At 35.8% G+C, this 25562-nt stretch overlaps 9 protein-coding genes and 7 pseudogenes across 16 annotated transcripts, besides 1 other annotated feature; 3 read left to right on the top strand and 13 right to left on the bottom strand.

Moving 5' to 3' along the window:
- Nucleotides 1–18822: part of a mobile genetic element that runs on past the window's edge.
- Nucleotides 3949–4194, bottom strand: TVAGG3_0608750 (uncharacterized protein; the record flags this gene model as incomplete). The annotated part of the gene is made up of 1 exon (XM_001578936.2): nucleotides 3949–4194. The coding sequence occupies one exon, from the start codon at nucleotides 4192–4194 to the stop codon at nucleotides 3949–3951; it is 246 nt and encodes an 81-aa protein (XP_001578986.2).
- On the top strand, nucleotides 4225–4488 carry TVAGG3_0608740 (uncharacterized protein; the record flags this gene model as incomplete). The annotated part of the gene is made up of 1 exon (XM_051239960.1): nucleotides 4225–4488. One exon carries the CDS (start codon nucleotides 4225–4227, stop codon nucleotides 4486–4488), a length of 264 nt encoding a protein of 87 aa, XP_051097784.1.
- Nucleotides 4538–5081, bottom strand: TVAGG3_0608730 (annotated as a pseudogene). The gene has a single exon. A coding segment is annotated over exon 1 (544 nt).
- Nucleotides 5561–5832, bottom strand: TVAGG3_0608720 (uncharacterized protein; the record flags this gene model as incomplete). Its single annotated transcript, XM_051239959.1, has 1 exon — nucleotides 5561–5832. A coding segment is annotated over one exon (272 nt), but the record flags the coding sequence as incomplete, so codon positions are not given.
- TVAGG3_0608710 lies at nucleotides 5885–6247 on the bottom strand (annotated as a pseudogene). Its single transcript has one exon. A coding segment is annotated over exon 1 (363 nt).
- Nucleotides 6518–7131, top strand: TVAGG3_0608700 (annotated as a pseudogene). The gene has a single exon. A coding segment is annotated over exon 1 (614 nt).
- Nucleotides 7162–7362, bottom strand: TVAGG3_0608690 (uncharacterized protein; the record flags this gene model as incomplete). The annotated part of the gene is made up of 1 exon (XM_051239958.1): nucleotides 7162–7362. One exon carries the CDS (start codon nucleotides 7360–7362, stop codon nucleotides 7162–7164), a length of 201 nt encoding a protein of 66 aa, XP_051097782.1.
- On the bottom strand, nucleotides 8378–9253 carry TVAGG3_0608680 (protein of unknown function, DUF4106 family; the record flags this gene model as incomplete). The annotated part of the gene is made up of 1 exon (XM_001578938.1): nucleotides 8378–9253. One exon carries the CDS (start codon nucleotides 9251–9253, stop codon nucleotides 8378–8380), a length of 876 nt encoding a protein of 291 aa, XP_001578988.1.
- On the top strand, nucleotides 9290–9737 carry TVAGG3_0608670 (annotated as a pseudogene). Its single transcript has one exon. A coding segment is annotated over exon 1 (448 nt).
- On the bottom strand, nucleotides 9754–10143 carry TVAGG3_0608660 (protein of unknown function, DUF4108 family; the record flags this gene model as incomplete). The annotated part of the gene is made up of 1 exon (XM_001578940.2): nucleotides 9754–10143. The coding sequence occupies one exon, from the start codon at nucleotides 10141–10143 to the stop codon at nucleotides 9754–9756; it is 390 nt and encodes a 129-aa protein (XP_001578990.2).
- TVAGG3_0608650 lies at nucleotides 10614–11441 on the bottom strand (annotated as a pseudogene). Its single transcript has one exon. A coding segment is annotated over exon 1 (828 nt).
- Nucleotides 11472–12269, bottom strand: TVAGG3_0608640 (uncharacterized protein; the record flags this gene model as incomplete). The annotated part of the gene is made up of 1 exon (XM_051239957.1): nucleotides 11472–12269. One exon carries the CDS (start codon nucleotides 12267–12269, stop codon nucleotides 11472–11474), a length of 798 nt encoding a protein of 265 aa, XP_051097781.1.
- TVAGG3_0608630 lies at nucleotides 12517–13051 on the bottom strand (annotated as a pseudogene). The gene has a single exon. A coding segment is annotated over exon 1 (535 nt).
- TVAGG3_0608620 lies at nucleotides 15183–18406 on the bottom strand (annotated as a pseudogene). The gene has a single exon. A coding segment is annotated over exon 1 (3224 nt).
- Nucleotides 18823–18836: 14 nt separating the features above from the next.
- TVAGG3_0608600 (TOR signaling) lies at nucleotides 18837–22071 on the bottom strand (the record flags this gene model as incomplete). The annotated part of the gene is made up of 1 exon (XM_001578942.1): nucleotides 18869–21883. The coding sequence occupies one exon, from the start codon at nucleotides 21881–21883 to the stop codon at nucleotides 18869–18871; it is 3015 nt and encodes a 1004-aa protein (XP_001578992.1).
- Nucleotides 22072–22648: 577 nt separating this feature from the next.
- On the bottom strand, nucleotides 22649–25148 carry TVAGG3_0608590 (antigen BSP-related family; the record flags this gene model as incomplete). Its single annotated transcript, XM_001578943.1, has 1 exon — nucleotides 22812–25148. The coding sequence occupies one exon, from the start codon at nucleotides 25146–25148 to the stop codon at nucleotides 22812–22814; it is 2337 nt and encodes a 778-aa protein (XP_001578993.1).
- Between the last annotated feature and the right edge of the window lie 414 nt (nucleotides 25149–25562).

The following is a 25562-nucleotide window of genomic DNA, read 5'->3' as shown; positions in this document are numbered from 1 at the left end:
GGTTGTTTTTCATTTCTTCGGGGGAGTGGTTTCCCAAACCTTTTTGTTTACGGCTATTGTAAATATTTAAAACTTGTCTCATCTTTGCCATGGAGAAGTGTCTATATTTGTCGTCATATGACATTTCATTTGCTTCACCACCTTGTGGTTGGTTTAAGTCTCTTAACATTTTTATACAACCGTCAATGACACCAAGAGCAGAATGGTTTTGGTCGACAATGAAATATTGGTTTACATTTTTTGAACGCAGATAGTTTTTTACATCATCTGATTTGAAAGAACTTTCACAGTCAGATGTCAGTTTTGTTGGATGGTATTTGTCAACGAATATTGTCAAAGCAGTTTTCACATCTAAAATATTTTTGGACCATAATGGTATGGCTTCACAGTATCTTGTGTTTTGACCGACAAATATTAACCAGTATGGTGGTCCATCTGTTCTAACTCTCGGAATGTTTTCCAAGATATCCATAAACCAAGCATTTGGTGTTGAACTAAAGATTTTTATCATGAGTGCTTTCTTTGTCGCTTTAGAAACATAGGGGTCCTTGTTTGGATTCGTCATTTTTTATCCTATAAGAAATGGGTTTATTTGGCGCATTAGCAGGAGTTGCATCTAGATTTTTACCCGCAGTGGGAACAATAGCCAGAGGTGTATTTGGAGTTGGAAGGAAGATTTTGAGTACATTAGGTATACTTAAGAGAAAGCACAACCTATATACAAACTGTACAGAAAGGTTGGGATGTAGCACGAGATGCAACAAATCTTATTCCAAATCCTGAAACAAGAGGAAAAGTTCAAGGATGGATGGACAATGTAGGAAGACAAGCAGGAAACTATTATAACAAAGCAAATGACTACTATAACCAAGCAGGACACTATATGGACCAAGGTGAAAGATTCTTTAACAGAGGATATAACCATGCACAACAATGGGTAAAACAATAACCAACCTCAACCGCCTCAAACGTGGGGAATGTAAAGTTTTTTACTGAGATGAAATGAACAATACAGCATTGAGACAAATGGGTTCAAGATGGATTTGTCGGCTTCCAGCAGTTAACAACGTGTTTGTCAAGTTCTTCCTATACCTCAGGAAGTTTTAGACCGACTTAAAAAAACAACAACCAGTTGAAAACAAACCAAACTAAAATTTTTACTGAGATGAAATGACCGAAGAAGTTGAAACGGTAGATTTGACACCACAAACAAAAAGTTCAGAACCATTGTCAAAACTGTCAAAGAACTTACAGATGAAGAGAAAAATTCAATAATAGAAAGTGCCAGGTCTGGAAATACAAACCCTAACTACAAAGTCACTTTCATAAAAATGGAACGGCAAGTATCTCAAAAAGAAACAGACTCTCACAAATAAAATATTGAAGTCTGAAGGAGCTTTCGAGACAACAGATGGAAAAGTTTACTTCACTGACCAACAGTTCATTATAGAACATCTCATTGACTTAGAGTCGAAATATTCTAAACTTTACAACAAACACAAAAAGTTGAAAGGAAAACAAAAACAAATGGCATATGATATTTATGAGATGTTGACGACACAACTGTCCTGCAAGTGAAGTAAAGTCAGAGAAACCGAAAGTGACGAAAAACCGATAGAAGAAGAAAAACCAAAAACTGAAGATAACCAAAACCAAAGTTTAGTTTGGAAACTAAACCAAGTCAACCTTCATTAGCTGGTATGGGTTGGCGTCAAAGACTTATGGCAGCAGGCGGTTATGTTAAGTAAAGAAAAAAATATTTTTTTATTTTTATAAAAATGCCCCCATATAGAATGGATAGAAAATCTGCTAGAATAAAAGCAGAGTTACAAAAGATATGGTTGGAGAGTTTCGAAGAATTTTAAATATAGGAAGGGAAGACCATAAAAGTCTATGACAAACTGGCTGGTCTTCGCTACGAAATGGATTTGGAAACAGCACGTGCAAATTATCAAACAGACTAGAGAGGTTAGAAGAAGAAACGTCTTATGGACATGCCTTTCGATGTTAGTGAACTCAAGTTGAAAGACACGACGGCTTTGCCAGATTCTACTGGAAACATGACGAACAATTGCATCCTTTGAGAAGGAAAAAAGGTAGTGCAGAGGATGGTCATGCTCCCATGGAAAGAACAAGATATGCATATGAAAAGTATCGTGAAGTTAGAAGTCAAATTACATCTGGTCGAACCTTTACAGTAAACTTGACGAAGGAAAGAACAAAGAAGGCTTCATGGGAGTACTTGCTGCAATTCAAGATGGAAATAAGAAAGGAACAATCTCAGATTGACCATAACAGATTTGGATGGTCACATTTACTATGCACATGGCAATGTCACAACAGCTGCAATGCTTCTTGACGCTTTCAAGACTACAAAGAGAGAACAAATGGTTGACTCCGACTCAGACATTTTGAATGCATTGAAGGAATTGCAAGTGTCAAGTTCGAATGGTACCAACCTAACCCTCAAGCAGTCAGACAACATGCTGGATACTTCCCCTTCATAAATAAGTCTGACATTGACTTGACAAGGTATGGAATTTACAATTCAATTGAAACAATTGTCAATGAACCTTGCATTCTTACATGTCTCAGGAACTCTGGTCTTGTTACAGAAGAGAAGATGAAGTATCTTGAGTCATGTGTGAAGACAAGGTACATTCTCAGAGGTCAATTGGCAAAAATTGCACCGTTGGCAAATGTCAATATCCGAGTCAACATACCTACACTAAAGGTTCTTCACATGACGACTATGTTGTTGAGTTCAATTTACCATGGTTGAAGATTGTAATTGTCCACAACCACTTCATGTTGAACGAAAGTCTTACAAACCCATTGTTTCGGAAAAGGCAAGTGCAACATTGTCAGAGCTGTAAACATTCTTTTCGAGAAAGGTTTGTTGGAACCAATTCCAGATGACAAGCTGACAGAAAACTTTTGTACCAAAAAGACGAAACAAACTTTTCACTGTTAGCAAGACCAAAAGTTGTTCCAGACAAAGTTCTAGTACAAAAGAAGTACACAATTCCACAAGGAGTTGGATTGTTCGATACCAACCTGAACCAGAAGAACTTCCAATGAGGTTGCAAGAACTTCAATGCTATAAACAAACTTCCATTGAGACAATCAATTGACGTCAAATTGTATTGGAGAGCATCTGAGTTAGGTCAGAAGGTTTTATATGAAACAGGTTGCTTCGACGATGTTTATGAGATAACAGGAGAAGTTTCTCAGAAGATAAGAGACTCACTTGAATTTCCACAAACTGGACCAATTGGTTGCGACAAGTTCGACTCAGATGAAAAGATATACTATGTCGACCTTAACGCTGCATACATGAGGTTTGTCCAATATATTCCGACTGGAATTCCAAACGAAGATGGTGAGTTCCCGGGAAGGAACTATACAGTTGGAAAAGTCATACAACAACTGTATGATATTAGGAAAGCTTCAAACCCCAAACTTGCAATGACACTCAAATTGCTTATGAATTCGACATGGGGATATTCCATTAAGAAACCTCAAGAGATGAAGAGTAAACATTATGAGAAGGTCGACAACTTTGTTGAAAGGTTTTCTCCTTTTGTTTTGAAGTACGAATTCACTCAAGGTCAAAGTGGCTTAGTAACCACATTAAAACCTATTGTCGAACATTGGTCTTACCCTCAGTTCGCAAAGGCAGTCCTTGACAACTACAACAAATTCTTCTCCGAAGTCAAATCGAAAGTTGTGGTTTACTATGAGAACATTGACGCACTCATGACGAACGAAGAAGGGTACAACAAACTCATTGAAATGGGTTTAGTCGGTGAAAGATGGGTCAATTCAAATTGGACAAAATTTTCACCGAAGTTCATGTCCTCTCCAAGCGTAAGTACTGGGGCATACTTGAAGACGGCACAGAAATAAAACATTGCATGAAATAAAAAATTTTTATTCGAATTTGAATTAAAATGTGGGAATTCTTGGGAACGGGAAAGGCTTATTTACTTGAGGAACAGGTAAAGGTGGTGGAGGTGGAGGTGGTGGCAACCAGTCCATTTTATATTCCTTCCTAGCTAATTTCCGTTTAATTTCATGGTCGCCCTCGGAGTCTTTGAATCGGACAGGTCGAGTTACACCATTCTTGGTCTCAAACTCATATATAACCTGTTTGTCTGTATTTTCGTCGACTATGGCACGAGACACGAACATTGACCAAACGGACAAAAAGTGTCATTTCGGATGGTCACGCAGCCAATCGCATTCGAGCACTTCGAAGAAGCCTTACGTTCCAAGGGAGAGGGTGTCTGGTGCAAGGCAGAGGTCATGAAACTCTACGAGCAGTACATCCTCAATGCCTGGGAGGACAAATCGTCCTTGGATTGGCAATTCTACCAACTCCTCTGGGACGACCTCCTACGCAACTGGGATAACGAAAGAGCCCAATTCAAAGGTCGGGAACTAATTTTGCAAATTACCCTTAATTTAACATACTTATCCAAATAAACACCTAAATTTACTTGGGGTTTCCCCCTAAAATAAAATTTTTTTACTCTTAGAACCACTCGAGGTTCTCCTTACGGTTGTTGAGCTTGTCACCGTCAATGTGTCTGACCCTCGTCTTCTTGTCTGGATTTGGAACCCATTGCATGCGACAAGCTTCCCATGGAATGAACCGTAATTCCGAAGGTTAAGGTTCAAGTGTCCCAAGTTGTTGAGGACTGGGGTAAGAACCTTGCCTGTCGCCTTGTTGCGGATTTGTATGGGTAGGGTTGGGAAATTTCGTAAGCGTCATCGACAACAAGGGTTGACCAAACTTCCTTTTCTTCGTGTTTCTCTTCTTCTTCTTCCTCTTCTTCCTCTTCTTTGATAATACCTTCGGCAATTCTGTGTTTCACGAAGTACGGTGTTGCATGTTCTGTCCTTTCCGAGTACCTTCCAGATGGCGTCTATCTCTTCGAAGAAACGGTAGATGAGTCGGGCAAGGTTTTGGTTCTCTATGTTGTATTGGCGCAAGGTTTCCGCGAAATCGTTCAGGACTTTCTCATTGGAAGCTTGGTTCATGAGGACATTGGCTTTGAGATTGGTTATCTCTTCATAAGACTACTTTGGAGAGTCTTAATGGTGTTTGACAGATGAGCGTTCAATTGGGCAATTTGAATTTGAACTGGGCGCTTTTCTGGCAACCTTGAAAGGACATCTGCCATTGAGTTTGGCTTCGGTGCTTGTTCGGACATCGAAAAAATGAAGTGGTTTGAGAATGGCGGTTTTACTTCAAAAGCTTGTTATGACAGTTATGTCATACAACAAGTTTAAAATAATATCTTGTTCTTCTTCTGAACGTTTGTTGTCTCTTCCGATAAAAGTTTGGAACATGAGAACCAAAAAACGTTTTTTGAGGCGAAAGAGTTCAGGCAAACGTTCATATTCCGGATATGTTGGGAGCAGTTCGAAACATCTGAGCTGACTTTCGGACAAAATTGGGACAATGTCAACAAATTCATCTTTGGTCGGACTGCTTGAAGGTAAGTCCCTTACATGTAAGTAGCTCTGGTAAAGTCTTCTCATTTCTGCTAACTTTTGGAGTATAGCTTCGTAGTTTAGAAGTTTTAATTTTAATTGTCTTATTCCACTCTTGACATCTAAACGGTAACTATCCATGAGGTCAAGAGTAGCTTTGGTAGCTTTAAGTGGAGCTATCTGTTCCTTGACCTCTGCAATTTTGGTTGCAATTGTGATTTGAGCTCCTTTAAGTTCGCCGTCTATGTCGTTCTCAACGTCTTCAACGATGGCTTGAAACTCTTCATCGGTCCATTCAGATTGGTGTGGGACGAATTTAACTTGCTTCATTCAAAAAATGAAAAAAAATGTTTTTACTCTAAACGTTAAGGTTTACAGTACTGGTTGGATGTCGCCTTCACAGGTTATGTAGAACGGCTGACCCGAGAAGTGAAGGAGAGACTGAATTGCCAATTTCATATGGGGTAGGGGGTTCTCCTTGTTTGGTATTTTTATCCAAGGACGTTTGTTTAGGAACTTAACAAGAGCTTCTCTTTGGCGTCCTTTATGCCATCGTAGGCTGTCCCGTCTGGTATTTGAATTGGAATTCCAGTCGAAGTCTCGAGCTGAAGTGTAGACCTTCCAGAAATAGTGGTGAACTTGACCTTGGGCTTCATTACCTGCGCAAGTAGTCTTTTACGCAGTCGTTAATTTCAATTAGGTAAATTGCCTCGTCAAATCCTTCTGGCATTCCGAGTCCTTCCATCCGACAGGAAAATATTTTCCCGACAACTGGAAAAAATTTTCCGGACAAAGGGAAAAATTTTTCCTTCCGACAGGAAGAACTCTTCCAGTTGTCCGTCCGTAAACCATTCAAATTTTCGAAAATTGAGAACTTTTTGGTCGAACTTCAGAAAAAGTTTTTCCTTCCAACAGAAAAAGTTCTTCCTTCCGACAGAAAAAGTTTCTTCCTTCCGACAGGAAAAGTTCTTCCTTCCGACAGGAAAAATTTTTCCTTCCGACAGGACACAAACGGATGACTGACGTTCCTCTTCCTGAATGCCTTCCAAAGCCAGAAGAACCGAAAGCTGCAGAACCACAACAGTCTCCTCAGCAACCTCAGTTCCAGCAAGTCCTCCACCAAATTACTACCAATTTCCATCTCAAGGTTACTACCAATTTCCACCTCAAGGTTACTACCCACCACAAGGCTTCCCGAACTACCCTCCTCCTCAGCCTATGCCTTACTTCCCCAACCCTTGGATGTTCCAGCAAGCTCCACCCCAGCAATTCCAATCTCAATCCAAATCGAAGAGAGACCAAGAGTTCGAAGAAGGTCTGAACCGCTTATGCAAAGATTATGCCACAGCCCCTATGGAAGACGACAGGCTTTCAGTCTCTTCCCTCAAATCGACCGATTCGACTCGTACCACAGATTCGGTTCGCGACCGTGAAGACTACCTCAAGCAGTCTGAGAGACTCTTCATCCTACAATCATTTACAGTTGGAGCTCTCAAGAACATGCGCAATTACGAAGGTCAGACACCAGCTGGAGACCGCAAAACAGACGTACTCGCAAGAGCCGTCCAGCTCGTCAAAACAAAGACTGAGATAGTCGACTTCATTCTTGCAGCTTGCCCATACAAGTAAAAAAAAATAAACAATTACGAGTTAAACTTTTTATTCTTTCTTTTCTGAGTTGTTTAGAGCTGGTTTCTCTTGTAGGAACCTTTCGTACTCTTCCATGGTCATGTAATTGCGAATTTGGTACGCAATTCCAGGTTCGTTGTTTTTGAACCTTACGTATGTAACGCTTCCATCCTCCTCAGGGAAGTAAGCTGCTAACATCTGACCAAGTTTTCTCGGTGACTCGGAGCTCATAAAAATGTCACTTTTTAAACGTTAAGTTTTTAGTCTTAATTTACCCTTTGTTTACCCTTTGTTTGTCAAGGTAGTATTGGAGTGCAATTTCTCCAAATTCTCTGTGTCGGAGTTCTTCAGCATTTTCCAAGGTGTACCTGGAGAACTCAAAGAAGTTGTCAAGAAGATACTGCCATGCTGCTCTTCTGAGTTCGTCGGTATTTTGGAAGTGTTGCACCTTCGAGTCTTCGGACATGAAAAAAATGACACTTTTTCATTATATAACTGTTATTTTTGACGAAGTGCAAATCTTCACTTCGTGTCATAATGTAAAAATAACGCTATTTTTTTTATAAAATTTGACGAAGTGCAAACCTTCACTTCGTGTCATAATGTAAAAATAACGCTATTTTTTTTATAAAATTTGACGAAGTGCAAACCTTCACTTCGTGTCATAATGTAAAAATAACGCTAATTTTTTATAAAATTTGACGAAGTGCAAATCTTCACTTCGTGTCATAATGTAAAAATAACGTTTACCATGTAAAACGGTTGTGAAAAAAAAAGAGGTGAGAAAACAGGTGAGATCTCACCTCTTCACCTAAAATATATTTTTGCTGAAAAATGACCAAATTTCATGAATTTCCTCATATGCTTGCTTCCCTCGGAAAACCGAGAGAAGAGATTCCGTATGAAAACAGTGAAGAACAGCGAGTAAGTAAAAAACCGCAGTCGCCAAAACTCTATGAAAATCGTGAAAAATAACAGAGTATTTTGACAACTTCAAACAAGTAGAGTAGATGACACTTTTTCTATTAAACCGTTTTGACATTTCTCATGAGTGAGTATAGTTCTGCCGAACCATTGGAAGAGAAGAAGTACCCTTGCTGGCAAAAGACAAAAATAGTTGCCTTAGTTGTCATTGCAATTGTACTCGTAATTGAATTCATTGTACTTCTCTTCACGTACCTAAAACTCAAGGACGGCATATGCTTTAAGAAGCTACCATCTTACTAAGACTAAACACTTAGATTTTTCAAGCTTGACTTTTTACAATTTGAACTTTGTTTGCGTAGATATGAATTCTGAAAGAAGTATGAGGGTCTTGTATGACTTTGTACTTCTCCCATAGTTCATGTCTGTCAAACTTACCTGCCATGGACTCTTTCATAAGTTCCATGAAATCGTCTTCGGACAATCCGGGGAAAAGTACAATGTCAGTAAGTATTCTTTTAACATCCTTACTTAAACTCTTTGCTGTCTGTACACATATTACGACTGAGATGTTAAAGTGTCTGAGCTTCTTAAGAATTCGACACATGTCTTGTTCTCTGTTCTTTAACAAAGGATGAGAAGCAAAGTCATCTAAGATAAGAAGACACCTATGAGGGTATGTCTTCCAATCGTAAGATTGCAATTTCTTCGAAATGTATTCTATCTCTTTCTGTTTGTTTCTGAAGTGTTTCTTCTCTAATATTCTCTGCATTTCCTCATTTGGGTCTTTGAACTTAGAATTTATATACTCATTTATAGCATTATACTTCAAAACTCTTCTTTGGTACTTCTCTATCCAATCTAACAACTCAGTATCCTTTATACATACTAACTTAGACTTCTTTATAATATCTTTGAACGAATTGACGGTTTGGTCAAATTGACCAGAAGTACTACAAATGACAACTAACTCATAGAATGGGTTCTTCTCATCTAGTTCTTGTTGTTGTGCAGCCATTTTAAGATAAGTGAAAGTCTTACCCGACCCAGGTGGTGCAATTAGACCTGTTATACCATTCTGAGCAAATAAGAACTTGTCATGTATAGGCTTTATCTGAGCATTTTCTAACTTCCTCTTGTTCTTGTTTAAAACATTCTCAAATTTTTTGTCAATGTCAGCAAACTTTTTTTCTAACATATTTTTAGAAAAATTAAAATTTTTATCTTTTAGAAAATGTCTAGCGATTTCGCTATCTATATTCGAGACAAGCTTTTCGACAGCAAAACATCTGTCGACCATAAAATCTTACATAGTGTAAACAAGAAAGGGGAATTTGTTCTAAAGTTCTGTTTCTGGGAATATGACAAGAACCATAAAACATTAAGCAGAGAAGTCTTAAAATTTGTCAATGACAGACTTGTTGACAGAGATGACGCCTCTTGGAGATGAAGTCCAACAAAACTTCTTAGAATGCAAAGAAGACACATGCGCTGTTCTTGAAGATGAAATAGAAAACAGAATAGAAGAGCTATTAAAGGACAAAGAACTTTTACATAAATATAGTTGCGCCAAATTTGACATAACTCCACCAGAAAAGAAGAAGAAAGAAAAGAAAGAAAAGAAAGAAGAAGAGAAGAAAGAACCTGAACCAGTTCCAGAGAAAAAGAAATTTGACATGTAAAAATAAAATTTTATTTTTAGAACATTTCTGGGTCAATGTCAATGTTCTCTTCCTCTTTAGGAGTAAACACTGGCTTAGACTCTAAAATCTTTTTACTCAATTTACCTTGAACTTCTACAACTTTAGACTCATAATATTCATAGTCGTCTGCTTTCTTTGGTTCATAAGGTATAACAAGTTTGTATGCTTTGCCTTCTTTAAGGTTTGAAAACCTTCTGTCAAAACTTTCTTTGACTGCTAACAAACCTTCTATGTCTAAGTCTTCAAATTTCGCACCATTTTTAGTCACAATAGCAAACTTAACTGGTTCGATGTTCCAAACTTTGCTGAATGAAGACTTTTCAAAATGGTAGAAGTAAACATTCAAATATGTGAATGGGTCTAGTTCTTCTTTAAGTCCTGACATGTACTTGTTTACTGAGATGAATTTTGCCATCTTTTTCTATCGGATAAAAAAATATTTTTTTTAAAATTTACTCATAAAAATTTTTCTTTGTATATACACCATTCTGTACGTCTAAAAGACTTTTGACATTTGCCAAGAATGTTCGTTTAGACGCTGTCATATAACCATATTCTTGACAATATTGTTTATACGAATCGTACAATGACCTTTCATCTAAACACTCAAAGTCAGTTTCATCTATGAACAGTTCATATACACTCTTGTTTGCTTCTAACAATGTTTGTCTCTCTTCGGTATGTGGAATTTGTCTTGGATTGAACTTTGAAATATCTAATGTCATAAAATATGAGAACAAGTGGTTGTAAAAGTCAGATGTCAAAGTTTCTGCTAAGTCGTCAAAATATTCTGTATCTTGCATATGAGAATCTGACGTTCTGACAACTACATATCTTCTGTCAGAACTTTCTAACTTCATCGGAACAGCATTGTTTGAAACCATAATGAAGTTTGCAACATTTTCACAAACTCTTTGGTCTTTATACTTTCTTTCAACAACTCCAACTTTGTCTGTTATAAGACTCTTCAAAGCATCTGAGTTCAAAACTTTTGTTGTATCTATACTTTGAAGTTCATTGCAACTATAAGTTTCATATTCTCTATTGAGAGTTAAACTTGCCACAGATGTTTTCTAAGTTTGTCATATTCGGGTTCGAATAGCCTTCTAACAGTTTGCACAAATATCTGTAAAGAATGTGTTCTTACCAGTTCCTTGTTTTCCAATTATAATGAGAGCAGTTTCATTTTTAGCACTTGGATGTTGTAAGATGTTTGCAAACCAACATAAGATATACTCATAGACTCTTTCGTTTCCATTGCATATAATTTCTTTGACATGGTCTAACCAAGCTTCTATAATATTTTCTTTCCATTCTACTTGTTCGTATTTATATCCAGTGAAGATAGAATAGAAGTTTGGAGAAGGTGTATAGAACTTTATACCTCGAACTGAAAAATCTTCTAACTTTGACAATAAGATATCCCAAGCATCTAACATCTTCATGCCAACTTGTACGACTTTTATTTTCTTAAGTTTCTGTCTACATTCTTGTTCTGAACTATTGTTGCTCTTGGTTTGTTAAAGACACATCCCATTCTTTCATAACATAACATTCTGGGGCAGAGTCGACATAAATGACTAAACGTTTCAAATTCTCGACTGCTTTGTTATAGTCTCGAAATGGACACATATTTCTGAATGCTTGGAAGTCATAAAAATCTGAAACATCTATTCTGTACATTTTTATAAAAATAAAAAAAAAATATTTTTTTTATTCTTGACTTTGTTGTTGCATTTGTTGCATTTGTTGTTCTTGAGCTATTTGTTGTTGAAGTTGTTCTTGTAATACAATACTTTCACCAGTTGCATCTTCCAATTCGAAACTTTCTGCCGTCATTGACAAATACATAGGACATAAAAGTTTTACAGGAACAAAGTTTGCGTCAACTAATGTCAACGTTATACTTGCCAAAGTGTTTGAGTTCACTAAGGTTGAAAATTCTGCATTCGAATGAACAATAGGCAAACCAGCAGAGAAAGTATTGTTTATACGCATAAGTATCTTTTGGTCATAATAGTTTCTGTCGACATTCGAATAACACTTTGAACCTAAGTTTGAAACAATATATAAGATTGGTGTGCTTAATGTCAATGGAATAGACATTCCTTGTATGACACCTTTTCCTGTTATAGGAAACTGTTGGTAGTAAAAACCAGAAATAAGTTTTGTATTATAGCTCATATCGTTTATAGTAAACTCAGTCGGACATCCAAACATAATGAAACCTGCTCTAGTTGCAGCACATGTTACACCCGTACTTAAAGTATTAAATAAGTCAACAAAACCTGTTGGTGGTATATCTGAGTAAGTATCTTCAAAGGAGTATTTTTTACCATTCACAACAATAAAGTCTTCTGGTGTCAAAAGAGCAAAACAGGCTTTAGTCGTCATTGTGTTTAAGGTTAGTTTACAATATCGTCCTTGAGGACTTTGTAAGTTTGTTGTTATAGAATTATATGACTCAGGGTTTTTAGTCGTAATAGTATAAACCATTATATCTTCTGCCATTTATATATATTTAAAAGTTTTTCTGAAAGTGGAGAAGAACTTCATCTAAACTTTCACATGGCGTTTCTTGAAGTTCTCTGTCTAAGAAGTTCAAATATTTTGTAAAGACATAGAACTTTCCTTTGTCTACACGAACAAACAAAACAGGGTCTTTCATATCGTTCAAAAGTGTGTAAAGTCCTTTACATGAAATAAAGTCTATATTATTTTTCTTCAAACATCTTTCAAGAAGTTTTGACATTTTTACTTAGCAAATAAATTTTAATGAAATGTTGTGGTCGTCAAATATTTTTATGACGTCTGGGAAACTATACTTTAAGTTCAACGTTTCACCTCCTTTCATAACGTATATCTTGTCAATGACATTATATGAAACACCACAGCAACTAATGTCGGGTTCTATTTCTTTGATGTTTATCGTCTGCCTCTGTCAAAAGTTTCAATAGTTCTTTCAAAACTTCATGAGGTGCAATGACATATGAGTTCACTTTTACAGGGTTGTGTTCGACCAAGTTTAACATTATACTTAAAGCTTGACAAATCTTCTCCTGAGTTTGAAGTTTGTCTTTCAGTTGTTGGTAGTCGTTTCGAATATCTGCAACAGAACTTAAGTCTCTGCTAACTTCAGGATATGTTGGTTGTTCTTTTACAGGAACAATTGTTATACCATCTTCGTCTTCGTATGGTTTCCCCACTTCAACATCTCTGTCTTTGACATTGACAACAACACTTTGACTGTTTGTTTGAGTTGGTGAATTTAACTTCACATCTGCCACCGCCATTAAACCTTTTGAAACACTCACGCTTCTATTTTTCGGAAATGACATTTTACTTAGAATAAAAAGATGGACGTATTCGAGTATCTCTTCGAATTGAAGCAGAACAAAGTTTACACACACAACAATACAAATACATTGACAGAATAGTTCTTTATACAAACAATGGTAAATGTTATAGAATAGCAATATTTGCTGAACCAAAATATTTTCATAAAGCAAAGAAAGTTGGTATAACTGAAATGGTGAAAGTTCTTGAAGCAGACAAAAATATAAAACAAAACTTACAGATATTTTAAAGGTAAGTTTATCTTACAATATTATGTCAAAACTGGCGTACTGTCAATATTTGACGGAGAGAAGTCAGTTCAAGAACAACTTACTGACCTGCTGCCAAAATCTGCTCGATGGAAGCTGTCGTTATGCCAATCTGAGGAGCCCCAGCAGGTTTCATCGAACGAATCTTCAAAAGAGCATCTTCCGTGAAAAGTGCTATTGGTTTTGTAAACTTCTTTGCTCTCAGTTCATCTGGACCGTCTCTGTCACCAGTATATTGTATTTGTACAGTACCAACAGTTGAAATACCACCCATAAAGTCTCTGAGTCAGCAAATGGAATGCCAAGCCAAAAGTTTGAACGGTCTCCATTTGTATATTGAGTTTTTTGACCTCCTGTATGAGTCCATAACTTTCACATATGGCATAATAGAACTTTGCATTTCAGGGTTAATGGTTGTTGTGAAGTTGTTGTTAAAGTTCATAGCATCTAATGTCAAGTTGTATGACCTCATATCCTCAACTGTAAGAATATTCTTCTCTTGGATAATATTTGCCATCTATGTTTATATGATATTTAATACCGGGGTTGTAGAAACAAGAATAGTCATTTATAGTTCGTCTGAACAGTACAAACATAGTATCTGCATGTTTCATTGCAGTTGTTAAAGCAATATCTTTTCTTGCACCTGGGTCAGCACTTTGGTTTCCAACTTCACCTGCAAAGTCTTTGACAGATATTTGGTGTATAGGGAACATAAGTGGAACTGCAATATATTTGGCAGCTAAAGCATTTGAAATATCTGGGTCCAACATATAGACTGCAAGTCTGCTTTCTATTCTCTTGCATTCAAACTTTTTCGCATGTAAACTTAACTGGGTCCCAAGCAGTTCCAGCAGCATTGAAATAATAGTTTACTTCATTGTTGAAGTTTGAGAAACCAAAGTCTAAGTCAACTTTGTCTTTGCAAAATTCGGCGAATGACGTTGATTTGTTCCCTTACGTCTGTAAGTAGTGAATGGGTCTTGTGTTGGTGCAATGACTAAGTTATTTTTGCTTGGAGTAAGTTCAATAGAAATTTTTCCTGCCCAGTTTGGCAAGTATCTTAAAAACCTGAAGATGAAGGAAAGATGACAAAGGAACTCTAAGTTTCAGTTTTACTTTAGTGGCAGCAGTTCCATCTGAACCAGAAAGGTTAACATAAAACTCCTGGAACGTTAGGGTCAAGTCTTCTTATTTTCTCAATAGTTGCATACTGGTCTGTTTGTTCTCTAGCTTGTGGTTGTACTGAGTTTCTCAAAGCGAACCATTCATAGTTTGCCCATGTACTGTTTGAACTAAGTCAGAGTTAGAAATATATCTTATATCCCATGAAAACTTCTGGAGCATATTGGTATCCGACATAGAAAATTCCATTGCAACCTTTCTTGTCAGACAACTTGGCAGAAGGTTTTATTTCAATGTCTTGTTCCACGTATAAGAATGAGTTGTCAAGAAATAATATGAAACCTGTCGCAAGCAATATCTACTGTTGTGAAGAACCTTCTCCAAACTCACCTACGTTTCCATAAGAAACAGCAGTTGTATATTCGTAAGTTCCAGGAACTATTTCTGACCTTCTAATGGCATTGTCGCATTCGTTATACCATTCGGAACATTTCCGTTCATGGCATCCAAAACTGTTGGCGTTATATTCTGAGCGGCGTCATTTCATATGGGTAAAAATATAGAATAGTTGGATTTATGTGTCATAATAGAACCCACTCGTACAAGCTTTACTTTCTTCCTGACTGAGTTTTTAACTCTTCTTTTTCCTTCATTGCCACTACTTTCACTAGATGAAGTTACTTCTTCACTATTTTCACTTTGTTCTACTCTTCTTCTTTGGTGTCGCTTTTGGTAACTTTGCCCTCTGCTTCAAGTTGTTGCATCTTTGCCTCATGTTCACCTAGTATGTTGTAAATTTCCCATGTCCTTTTTTGCCTTTGGCTCTGGTCGCCCATCTCAGGTAACCTATATCCTAGAAAGAATTTGTCATAGTTTGTATTTGAGTCTTCGCGTATTGTTTGCATGACTCTTTCCTGAGTTTCCGGTTCAAGCTCTTCAAACAGAGCTTGTCCATATGGAATAAGCTCGTTTCCAAATATATGTTTTTTGTAGCCATTCTGGTTTTCTTTCATGTTACCAATAATATCTTTTGTGAATGGGAAAGCTTTTACCCAATGTTTCAGTCTTGCGTCATTTATTTCTGTAGTTGGTTTTATTTTGTCAAGGAACATGTTTTTTCAATACTAACATTCATTTGGTACTGTCCATTTGAGTTTTCTTAAATATTCATCCCTTTCTCAGTTCATTGTCTGCAAAGTAAGTTTTTATGACATTTTGTAAACTTTCGTTTGCAAGGTCATGTACAAAGGTTCTCTTCCTTCTATCTCCCTAACTTTCTTTCTAAACTCTTCACCAATATACCATCTTTATGGTTCTGTGTAGTTCTTTGAGATAATGTTCTAGAACGTCAGGTGTTATATTTCCATCAGCCATGTTCATTTCATACTGGTTCAAATATCTGCATCTTTCATATCTTTCAATGGCATTAAAGCCGCGCTGAAAATACAGCTATATCTGGTTCACCATTCACTTCCATTGCGTCTACAACTTCTTGGAATTGAGGTTGTAAGTTTATGAACCACCTATCCGGATTAGCTTTATGACCCCATCTCATTGTAGTTCCATAGTCTGCAGAAACAAAAGTAGGTTTGTTTCCATATTGGTTAGGTTCTGAATGAACTTTAAACAATGTTTCATTTCTATATGTTTTGTTGAAATTTAACCTTTTATTTTCACCGAGTTCAGCAAAAGATTGAACGTTATATGGTCGTAAGTAAAAAGGATTGTTGTATTTGCGTACATTTTCTTTCAGTTCTTCCATTCTATGCTGAATATTTTCATCTGATGTTGGAGTCTTTTGTATGTCGGCGAACATTTTTCGATATTCTTCTACTATGTCAGCCGAATTTTTCTTAGACTCTTGGAAAGATTCCATATTCTCCGCATACTCTTGTTGAGGGTCAAGATTTTTCGGCTGTTCCAAATCTTCATCTAGTTCTGTGAAGTTAGTTTCCAAAGGAGGGACTTGTTCGTTTCCTTCTGGCTCTTCTAGCTGTTGTTGCTGAACTATTTCTTCCATGTCTGGTTGTATCTGAACTTCTTCCTGTGGAGTTTCTTGTACCTCATCTGCTGGCATTTCATATATTCCGAGACCGTTTTTAACAAGTTCCCTATTTAAGCCATCCGCATTCATAACCCTTTCTTCTTTCGTTCCGTCTCTATTTTTTACGCGTTTCATGAAGATAGTTGAATTATCATTTATCTCTGACACCAAATATCTCGGAGTAAATTCAGTCATGTCATTTGGATGATATGCTATTAAATCATATCCCTTAGCGAGCTTGTATTTTCCAGGTTTGAAATTATATCCCATTTGGTGCTGAACCATAAAGCTAAATAGGTTCGGGTCAGTATTTCCTTCCTTGAACTTTCTAATAGCTTCTTTATATCTGTCACTAAAGTCAAGAGTATCTGGGTAACCATAACTTTCCTTAAGCATTTTTAAGAATTCTTGGTTTCCTTGTTCTCTACTTCTTTTATGTCCTTGCTCTGTTTGTGGTTGTTGTGCTGTTTGTGGTTGTTGTTGTGCAGGGTTTTGAACTGTTGGTTGCTGTGCAGTGTTTTGAACTGTTGGTTGTGGTGCTGGATTTTGAACTGTTGGTTGTTGTGCTGGATTTTGAACTGTTGGTTGTTGTGTTGGTTGTTGTGTTGGTTTTGGTGCATGCCTGTGTCTGTGTCCATGTGACGATGTAAATGTTTTAGGTAGTCCTGGTGCAGGTGCTTCTCTTGGAGGGTTTGGTGGTATATAAGTTCCACTAGCTGGCACATATGTTCCATCTGCAGCATAATGTCCTACCTGACTTTTCGTTTTTAAGAAAGCATTTACTAGGTCTGTTTTGGTCTGTTGTAACTCTTTTTCTTGACTTTCCACAACAGTTGCTCTAACGGCGTCATAGGCACTTTGAACTGCCTGTCTCGTTGCTGCATCTGTTATTTTCGTCATATTTTGTGCTACTTCTCTTAACTCGTTGTCGAAACCTTCAGACTTCAGTTTCTTTCCAGATGAGAAGTCGTTCACTAGTTTCACCTTACTATGAAGAGCTTCGAAGGCGTTCTTAAAGTCAGCATTCATTAAAGCTTCATTTGAACTGTCTTCATCCGCTTGTATTTTTGTCCTTATTGACCCTATAAGTTGGGCTGCTTTGGCGTTGGCTTGGGCATCTAACCAGTCATTATTAGCTTTTATATATTCTGCGCTTTTCATTGCCTTTTGCATGGCTGCGTCGTTATTTTTACTTTCTTGTGCTAAGTTTTCATACTGTACGGTTTGGTTTTGCAACTGTAAAAGTTTTTCTGCCTTTACATTTGCTTCAACTTCTTTTTTATACTCATCGCTATCCATATATGTCTTCAGGGCTTTTTGTTTTATCTCTTCATCTTTCAGTACTTTATATTGAGTAGTATGGTTTTTCAAATTTATAACATCTTGTTCCATTTTTGCTACTCTGCTGCTTTTTCTGACACTTTTTTCGCATATTCCTCTGTACTTAGTTCTTTCGGTTGTTCTTCTTTCTTCTTTTTCTCTACGTTTAACTCATTGAGTTTCTTTGTGTGTCTGTCATATTCTAGTTTCTTTTCGTTTTCACTTATTTGTTTCTGTATGTCTATGTTTGACTTTTTGACATCTGTTATTTGATTTTTGAGTGAACTCAAATTCATTTGACTTTGAGGGTTATAAGCTGTTCCGTCTGCAGCTCCACCATAGCCTGCCATTTTCGCTAAAAGTGCCGCTCTTAAACCTCCACTCTGTGCACCAATAACTCGGTTTAAAAGCATAGGGTTGCTTGACATTTGTTGCAACATAGTGGGGTCATTCATAATTTGTTGTTGCAACTGTTGTTGTGGTGTCAGTTTTACTATTGGATGTTTCAATGCTCTCTTCCTCTTACGTATATTCTTACGTAGCTTACGTGGCATTTTAAGTGAAGTTAAAAAGCGGTTTTTGACAGATGTTTATATGACACTTTTTGTTCAGCACAAAAAACTACTCGGTCAAAGTGTTGTCAGTTTTGTAAAATAACCGTCCGATCTCATTCTATAAGGGGAAAAGGCTTCTCAAAGTATACTTCCTTGGAACGCCTGTAACTTTTCCTGTAGCGACGATAGACCCTTACTTGTCCGGACAAAGTTATACTAAACATCTTCAGGGCTAGAGGGCACGAAGTGCCTGGAGGCCCTCCTAATATAAACTTCATTTATACTAAACATCTTCAGGGCTAGAGGGCACGAAGTGCCTGGAGGCCCTCCGAATATAAACTTCATTTATACTAAACATCTTCAGGGCTAGAGGGCACGAAGTGCCTGGAGGCCCCACTACCTTTTTTTTTTTTTTTAATTAGTGATAGATACATTATTTTTTAAAAGAAATAATATAAAATTTTAATACAAAAGAGCTCTAGAGTAAATTGTGTTTACAGACCTTATTGCACACAAGTTCTCTCTCGAATGGAGGCAAAATCCGTCAGGAGTTGTATCCAAATCCTGTTTTACAGTTGAAATTGTTCCATTTTCAAAAGAAATTCCTACAAATGAGTTATTTGTCAAAGCAACAGCGTAAGGAAGCTGTGTATGCACATCAAACATCTTCACAGTACCTCCTATGCCTTCTTCAGCCACAGTTTTCATTGTCCTCATATCAATCATTCTGATTTTTCCATTTTTAGAGGACTGTAGCATGTAAAGTGGCATAGCGGTACAGGCGTTTGCGGACAAAAAGTTCATGTCACTTCCCTCAACAGCTGCAACTTGTTTCTGCATCCTTGAATCGTAGATGTAAACGTTATCTTGGGCAACATAGAACAAAGTCGAATATGGCTTCAACCACTGCATCTTACTTAGTGGTTTTCGCTTGATTCTTATGTCTGTTATCGATTTCAAAGAACCGATATCGTAAATTCGAATTTTTGATGAGTTTCCACCGCTCGAAAACAGCAAATGAGCATTCTTATGCATATAATCGACATAAACCATGCTCGGATTATCAGGTTCATTCATCCAAAACGAACTTTCAGCATCAAAATTATTCAAAGTATTAATTACGCAGAGTTGAGATCTGTTTGATACAGTAAGTACTCTCATATCATCTATAAATGTCTGATATTCGATCATTGACCTCGCCTGCAGCCTGTTATTGTACATTGTTTTGAAATCATACGGAATATGTTCAGGAACTAGGCTAGTTTTGAAGAAATTGTAGACCTGGCGGGCTGGAATACCGTAAGAAGTGACTTGCGCATGCATTCTACCTGCTGTATCCGCACATGATAGTAATCCTGAGGGAGAAATGGACGGAGAACCAGTTAGAATGCATTCATCTGCAATCATTTGGTTCGCGGAGTACGATAATGATACATTTGTTTTAGTAATCGGTGGATGTGCGATTCTATTGAGTAATCCATTGGTGAAATTAGATTCCAGAGGCTTTGTTTGGACATTTACGATCTGTGCGTCGATGTAGCATAAGAATTCTTCGATTCTTTGGGATACTCTCGTTGAAGGCTCGTACATCAAAATATTAATCGTATGAGCAAGGAGTTTTACGATACTCGATTCGACGGAATCGTCATTAAATGTCGCTACATAGTCTTTAAGCGTTGAAAAGAAGTTCGGAGGCTGAGTTGCCAAAGAATGAGATAAAGCAATTAAACTTTCTTCGCGAACTCTGTTGTAAGGATCATTCAACAAAGCAATCAGATTGAAAATCATCTCATCGCGAGCTGTATCCGACGTTTCTTTGTCAATTGTTGTAATAACTCTGGAAACAATTGCTGCTCTGGCCATTGGATCATTCTCGTCTTGCATTTCTTCCAACGGTTCTTTGATTCCATGCCCCAAATGGCCTAATATTATATGGGATAATGTACGAAGATAAGGGGACTTGTCACTTTTTGTAAACAACATCATTTCTTGAATGAATTTTTCATCATTCAATTTCTGTATTCCTTTTTCTATACATGAAAACAATAAAAGCATTGATAATGAATATATTGCAAGCTTTTCTGTTTCGGATTTCATAAGCATTAACCAAAAATCAATGTAATCAGTGAAATAATTCAATAAAGAGCTCTTCAGAAGGACACAACTGATGATAACAAAGGTAAAATCAGCTATTGTTTCATCTCCCGACTCTTCAATTGTTGATTTATCTTTCAATATTAGATGAAGAATCGGAAAAGTCCTTGTTTCCATCAGGCTCTTGGTCCTTTCTTCCGAAATCTCTACGAATTTGGCGCAAAAATGGATGGATCGCTTGAAAAATTCGGGAGAACTGATTAAAATCTCAACAAAAGGTAATTCCATTGGAGATGGTCGGTCCTTTTTAGGGAAAAGGAGCCAGTTCTCGAGATGCTTCATCTGTTCTTCCAAGAGATCGTTGTATGCAAAGATATTTCTTGGAGTTGGCTTCATTGACTCTTTTAATGAGTACAGGGCCCTGTCAACTTGGAAGAAGAACGAATCCCAGAGCTCGTGGGTTGACATATCAGGTAAAGGAGGAAATGAAGTTGGAATTGCGGAAATTGTCTTCATCATTCGATGGGAAAAGATGAAATTAGTAAATAATCGTGATAGGAATGTATTCTTTCTGAAAACTTTTTGGAATAAATAAGGATTTGATTCCATAACTTCAGAAGCCATTGTATCAACGTAAGCTTCAAGCGCTTTATCGAGCATGTCAAGTATTTCGGAAAATACGTGGTATTCGTTGAAAATATCGATCAAAATTTGAATATCAATGTCTGATAAAAATCCGCTTCGAATATTTGTATTATTTTGGATTTCCCAGAGCACAGCAACCTTTGATGGTGTCAATAAACATGACGTAAATAAGTCACAAGGAAGCTGAGGGTAATAATTTAAAGTATCTTGAGAAGCAGCAAGGACAATGATATCTTTTGATTTCTCGGTTAAGACTTTGAGTGCGTCGTCTGCAAAACTGCAGTCAAAAATGAAAACAGTATTGTCCGGAACTTGGCCAGATAAAAATCTTAAACTTGGAGGGTCTTCTTGTATAGGAGAAGAAGGAGCAATGGGTGTTGATATCAGTGATGGATCTGTTAATGAATAAAATTGACTACCACTTCGTGATAAAATCAGCCTAGAAGATTGTACTGAAGCGTTGGTTGCTGCACGCGACTTTTGAGTAATAGTTGGATCAATTACATGGTAAATAAGCTGCATATCACTTGTATTTTCAGGAATTGGTAACATATCTTTGTTTCCATGTGAAACTGAATCGAAAGTAAAAGATAATTTATCTGAAAATACTTTATATTCGTGTTTAATACCTGCTCTAACTGTTTTTTCTGCCGATTTGGAATCTAACGCTGAAAGATCATTCCAACAAACAACTTTTGGAGGAACGGTTTCTTCATCGAATGAATATTGCTGTAGCATCGTAAAATCATCTGTGATTTTACAATGGACGTGAATCTTTTGCGTTTCTAAAGAAATTTGTGGAATATTAGTCTCTTTATAAAATTGTGTATTAATATAGTATTCTTTTAGTGGTTCCCATGGCTTGTATGACTCTTTATTTATTAAATTCTCTATATGAAGTTTGAAATCAAAGGTTTCATTTGTCATTGTCACTTTTCTAAATTATTTTTATATTTTGGAAATTGAGGGTGTTATTTACGCCCATCTGACATTTAATTGAAAATTTCTGGCAGCTGATGTGAATACCGTAATTGAAAATATTCATGATTTTGTTAACTTTGATGTGTATTTTCAATCAACTTGCGCATGAAATAGAATTACAATCATTCCTCCAAAAATTGAACTTCGCTCAATTTTTAGAAGAAAGATGTTAATTATCTTATGAATGATTCTAATGCCGAATAGCATATGGATCTAAAATAATCGTATTTAGATAATTAATGTTTTCTTTGATTTTAAAGCATTTCTCACTATACATGTATTAGCCTAGAATGCTCTGTCGGGTGTATACTTTTTATCCCCTCACAGTACAATCCAAATCTAACAGCCAAAAATTGTGAAAAATTAGTTGGGTAAAAAATGTACGTTAAGCGAGAGTACATATAAACATACATATCTTTAATGCGAGAGTACATATAGACAATCGTGCAGTGTTAACGAATGAAAACAACAGATTACCGTTTAAATGATATAAATATATAAACATACATATCTTTAATTAATAGAAAATACAAAATAAAATTACTCAAATTCAGTATTAACAAGTCTTTCAAAAATGATTCTGCTTTCGATGTTCTTTTGAGACATCTTTGAGTTTTAATAAGAATTAACTGAAAGGATAAAATAAAGTCACCAAATCTATTTAAAAAATATCAGGAAAATGAAATTATCCGAAATCTGCAACAATAATCTTCTCCATTAGCATTCTACTCTCATAGACCTTTTGTGACTTTCGAACAATTTGGATTTTGATAACTATGAATATAAGTATACAAATAACAATAACAATTGATATAGCAATCATAATAATTTGTAGTGTGGTAAGTCTGAAGTATTTTTTATCAGGAAAGTTTGGACAGTTAGATGTTTTATGAGCATGAACACCACCAATGTTATTGTGCGGATAGTATTCTGAAACATTAACAATTTTCACTCGATCTTGAGAAAGGAATTGACCTTCAACTGAACGATCACCGCAGTACAAGAATGTGTTGATATAACTGTTAGAGAATGATTTATCTGAAATTCGTTTGATGTTTCCGATGATAGTAATATTAACGTTATGTGATGTGATGAAATATTCGTCGATAAATGAAGCGTTTTCATGAGAAACAATGGTAATGCTTTCAAGATGATAGAATGATGAAACTGATGGATATTTAATGACTGATACATTAAATGTGATTGATTTGACTATGTTATGGAAAGATTCAATTTGTAATATATCATAATTTTGTGAGTTAATAACAATGCTTTCTAATTTGCTGCAATTTTCAAAAACATTTTCTGTTATTGAACAGTTTGATTCAATAATAATTTCATGCAATTCATAACAATTTGAAAATGAATCCTTTTCTATGGTTTTAAGACTCTTTGGTAAATTGATCTTATTCAATGATGTGCAATTAATAAAACATCCCTCACATAGCTGAAGGAGCGCAATTTGAAATGTTAGTTCTGCTAAATTTGTACAATTTGCAAATGCGTGTGGCCCAATTTGTTGCAATGAAACTGGAAATGAAATAGATTTCAATGAATTACAGTTGAAAAATGATTCAGTGGCGATTAACAGGCATTTATTTGAATTAATATTGACTGTTTCAAGAGAAGAACATTCATAAAAGCATTGAACAGGTATAGATTCAATCAAAGTCTCCAATGTTACTTCTTTGAGATTAATGCAATGACAGAATGCTCTCGTAGCAATTTTAGAAACTATATTTGGAATTTCGATACTAGAAAGATTAGTGCATTCTTCAAAGGCCATTTCTCCAATTGCTGTAATGTTATCTGGCAATTTTATTTCTCTTAAACTAGTGCATTGATAAAAGAGTTCTGAAGAAATGTTAATAATGGTTGAAGGAAGAGTGATGTTTTCTAATGATTTCATACCTTTGAAACAGCAATTACCGAGTGTAACTGGTTTTGATAAATTTAAGAATGTAATACTTTTAATATTGATACAACCTTCAAATGCAGATTCCCCAATTTTTCTGATGTTTTCTGGAAATGTAAAACTTTGCAAAGATCTGCAATTAAGGAATGAATGATAACCGATAATTTTAATAGTATCAGGAATTTGAATCGATTTTAATGAATAACAATTTGTGAATAGATAGTTATTGATGAAAGTCAAATCTGTTTCAATTACAACGCTTTCCAAATTAGTGCAATTTGCAAATACCCCTGTACTTATCAGGATTTCATTTCCCGAGCAAACAATACTTTTAATACTTTTACAATTTGCAAATGCGTATTCTAAAAGAACTATATGTAGCGATGAATCAAATGTTAATTTTGTGCAATTATGAAATGCATATTTTCCAATTGAAGCTATACTACTTGGGAAATCTATTTTACCAATATTTATGCAATTTTCAAAGGCTTCAGGTCCAATATCTACATGAACAGAATTAAATTGTACTGTTTCAAGACCAATGCAGTTACAAAATGTGCCTTCATAAACATCATCTGTTGGAATCATAATTGATTTTATGCTTAAACAATATGAAAATGCATGATTGCCAATATTATCTAGCGATTGTGGAAAAGAATTAAATGTTAATTTTGTGCAATTATAAAATGCATAATTTCGAATTGAACTTATAGTATTTGGGAAATCAATATTTCCAAGATTTATGCAATTTTCAAAGGCTTTATCTTCAATAAATAAAGACCCAATGTAAAGTTGTATTGTTTCGAGACCAATGCAGTTACTAAATGCGCCTTCTCCAATAATATCTGCTTTAATTATAATTGATTTTATGCTTAAACAATATGAAAATGCAAATTTAAAAACACCACAGCTCGAAGATGGAGAAGAATCAAATGTTAATTTTGTGCAATTATAAAATGCATAATCATTAATTAAAGTAATATCAGAAATATCTATTTTGCCTAGATTAATACAATTCTTAAAAGTACCAGCCTGTATGTCTAAACCATATGGGAAATTTATTGATTGAAGATTTGTACAATTGCAAAAACAATATTCACCAATCATATTAGCACTTGGAGGAAGTTTGATATGTTGTAAACTTGAACATCCACAAAATGCATAGCTTTGAATAGATTCTAATGATGCAGAGAGTTGTATGGTTTGAAGATCTCTGCAATAATAAAAACAATAAACTCCAATGGAAGTAACGTTTGGAGGAATTTCAATATGTTGTAAACTCTTGCATCCATAAAATGTGTATTTATAAATAGATTTTATCGAGACAGGAAGTTGTATTGTTTGAAGATTGAAGCAATAATAAAAGCAATAATCTCCAATGGAAGTAATATTTGGAGGAATCTCAATATGTTGTAAACTCTTGCATCCATAAAATGTGTATTTATAAATAGATTTTATCGAGACAGGAAGTTGTATTGTTTGAAGATTACTGCAATCAATAAAACAAGAATCTCCAATGGA

The sequence above is a fragment of the Trichomonas vaginalis genome, chromosome II, assembly GCF_026262505.1.
Source record: "Trichomonas vaginalis G3 chromosome II, whole genome shotgun sequence".
Classification (NCBI taxonomy): Eukaryota; Parabasalia; order Trichomonadida; family Trichomonadidae; genus Trichomonas; species Trichomonas vaginalis.
Note: the sequence above shows the minus strand (reverse complement) of the source record. Positions and strands in the feature narration are given on the sequence as shown.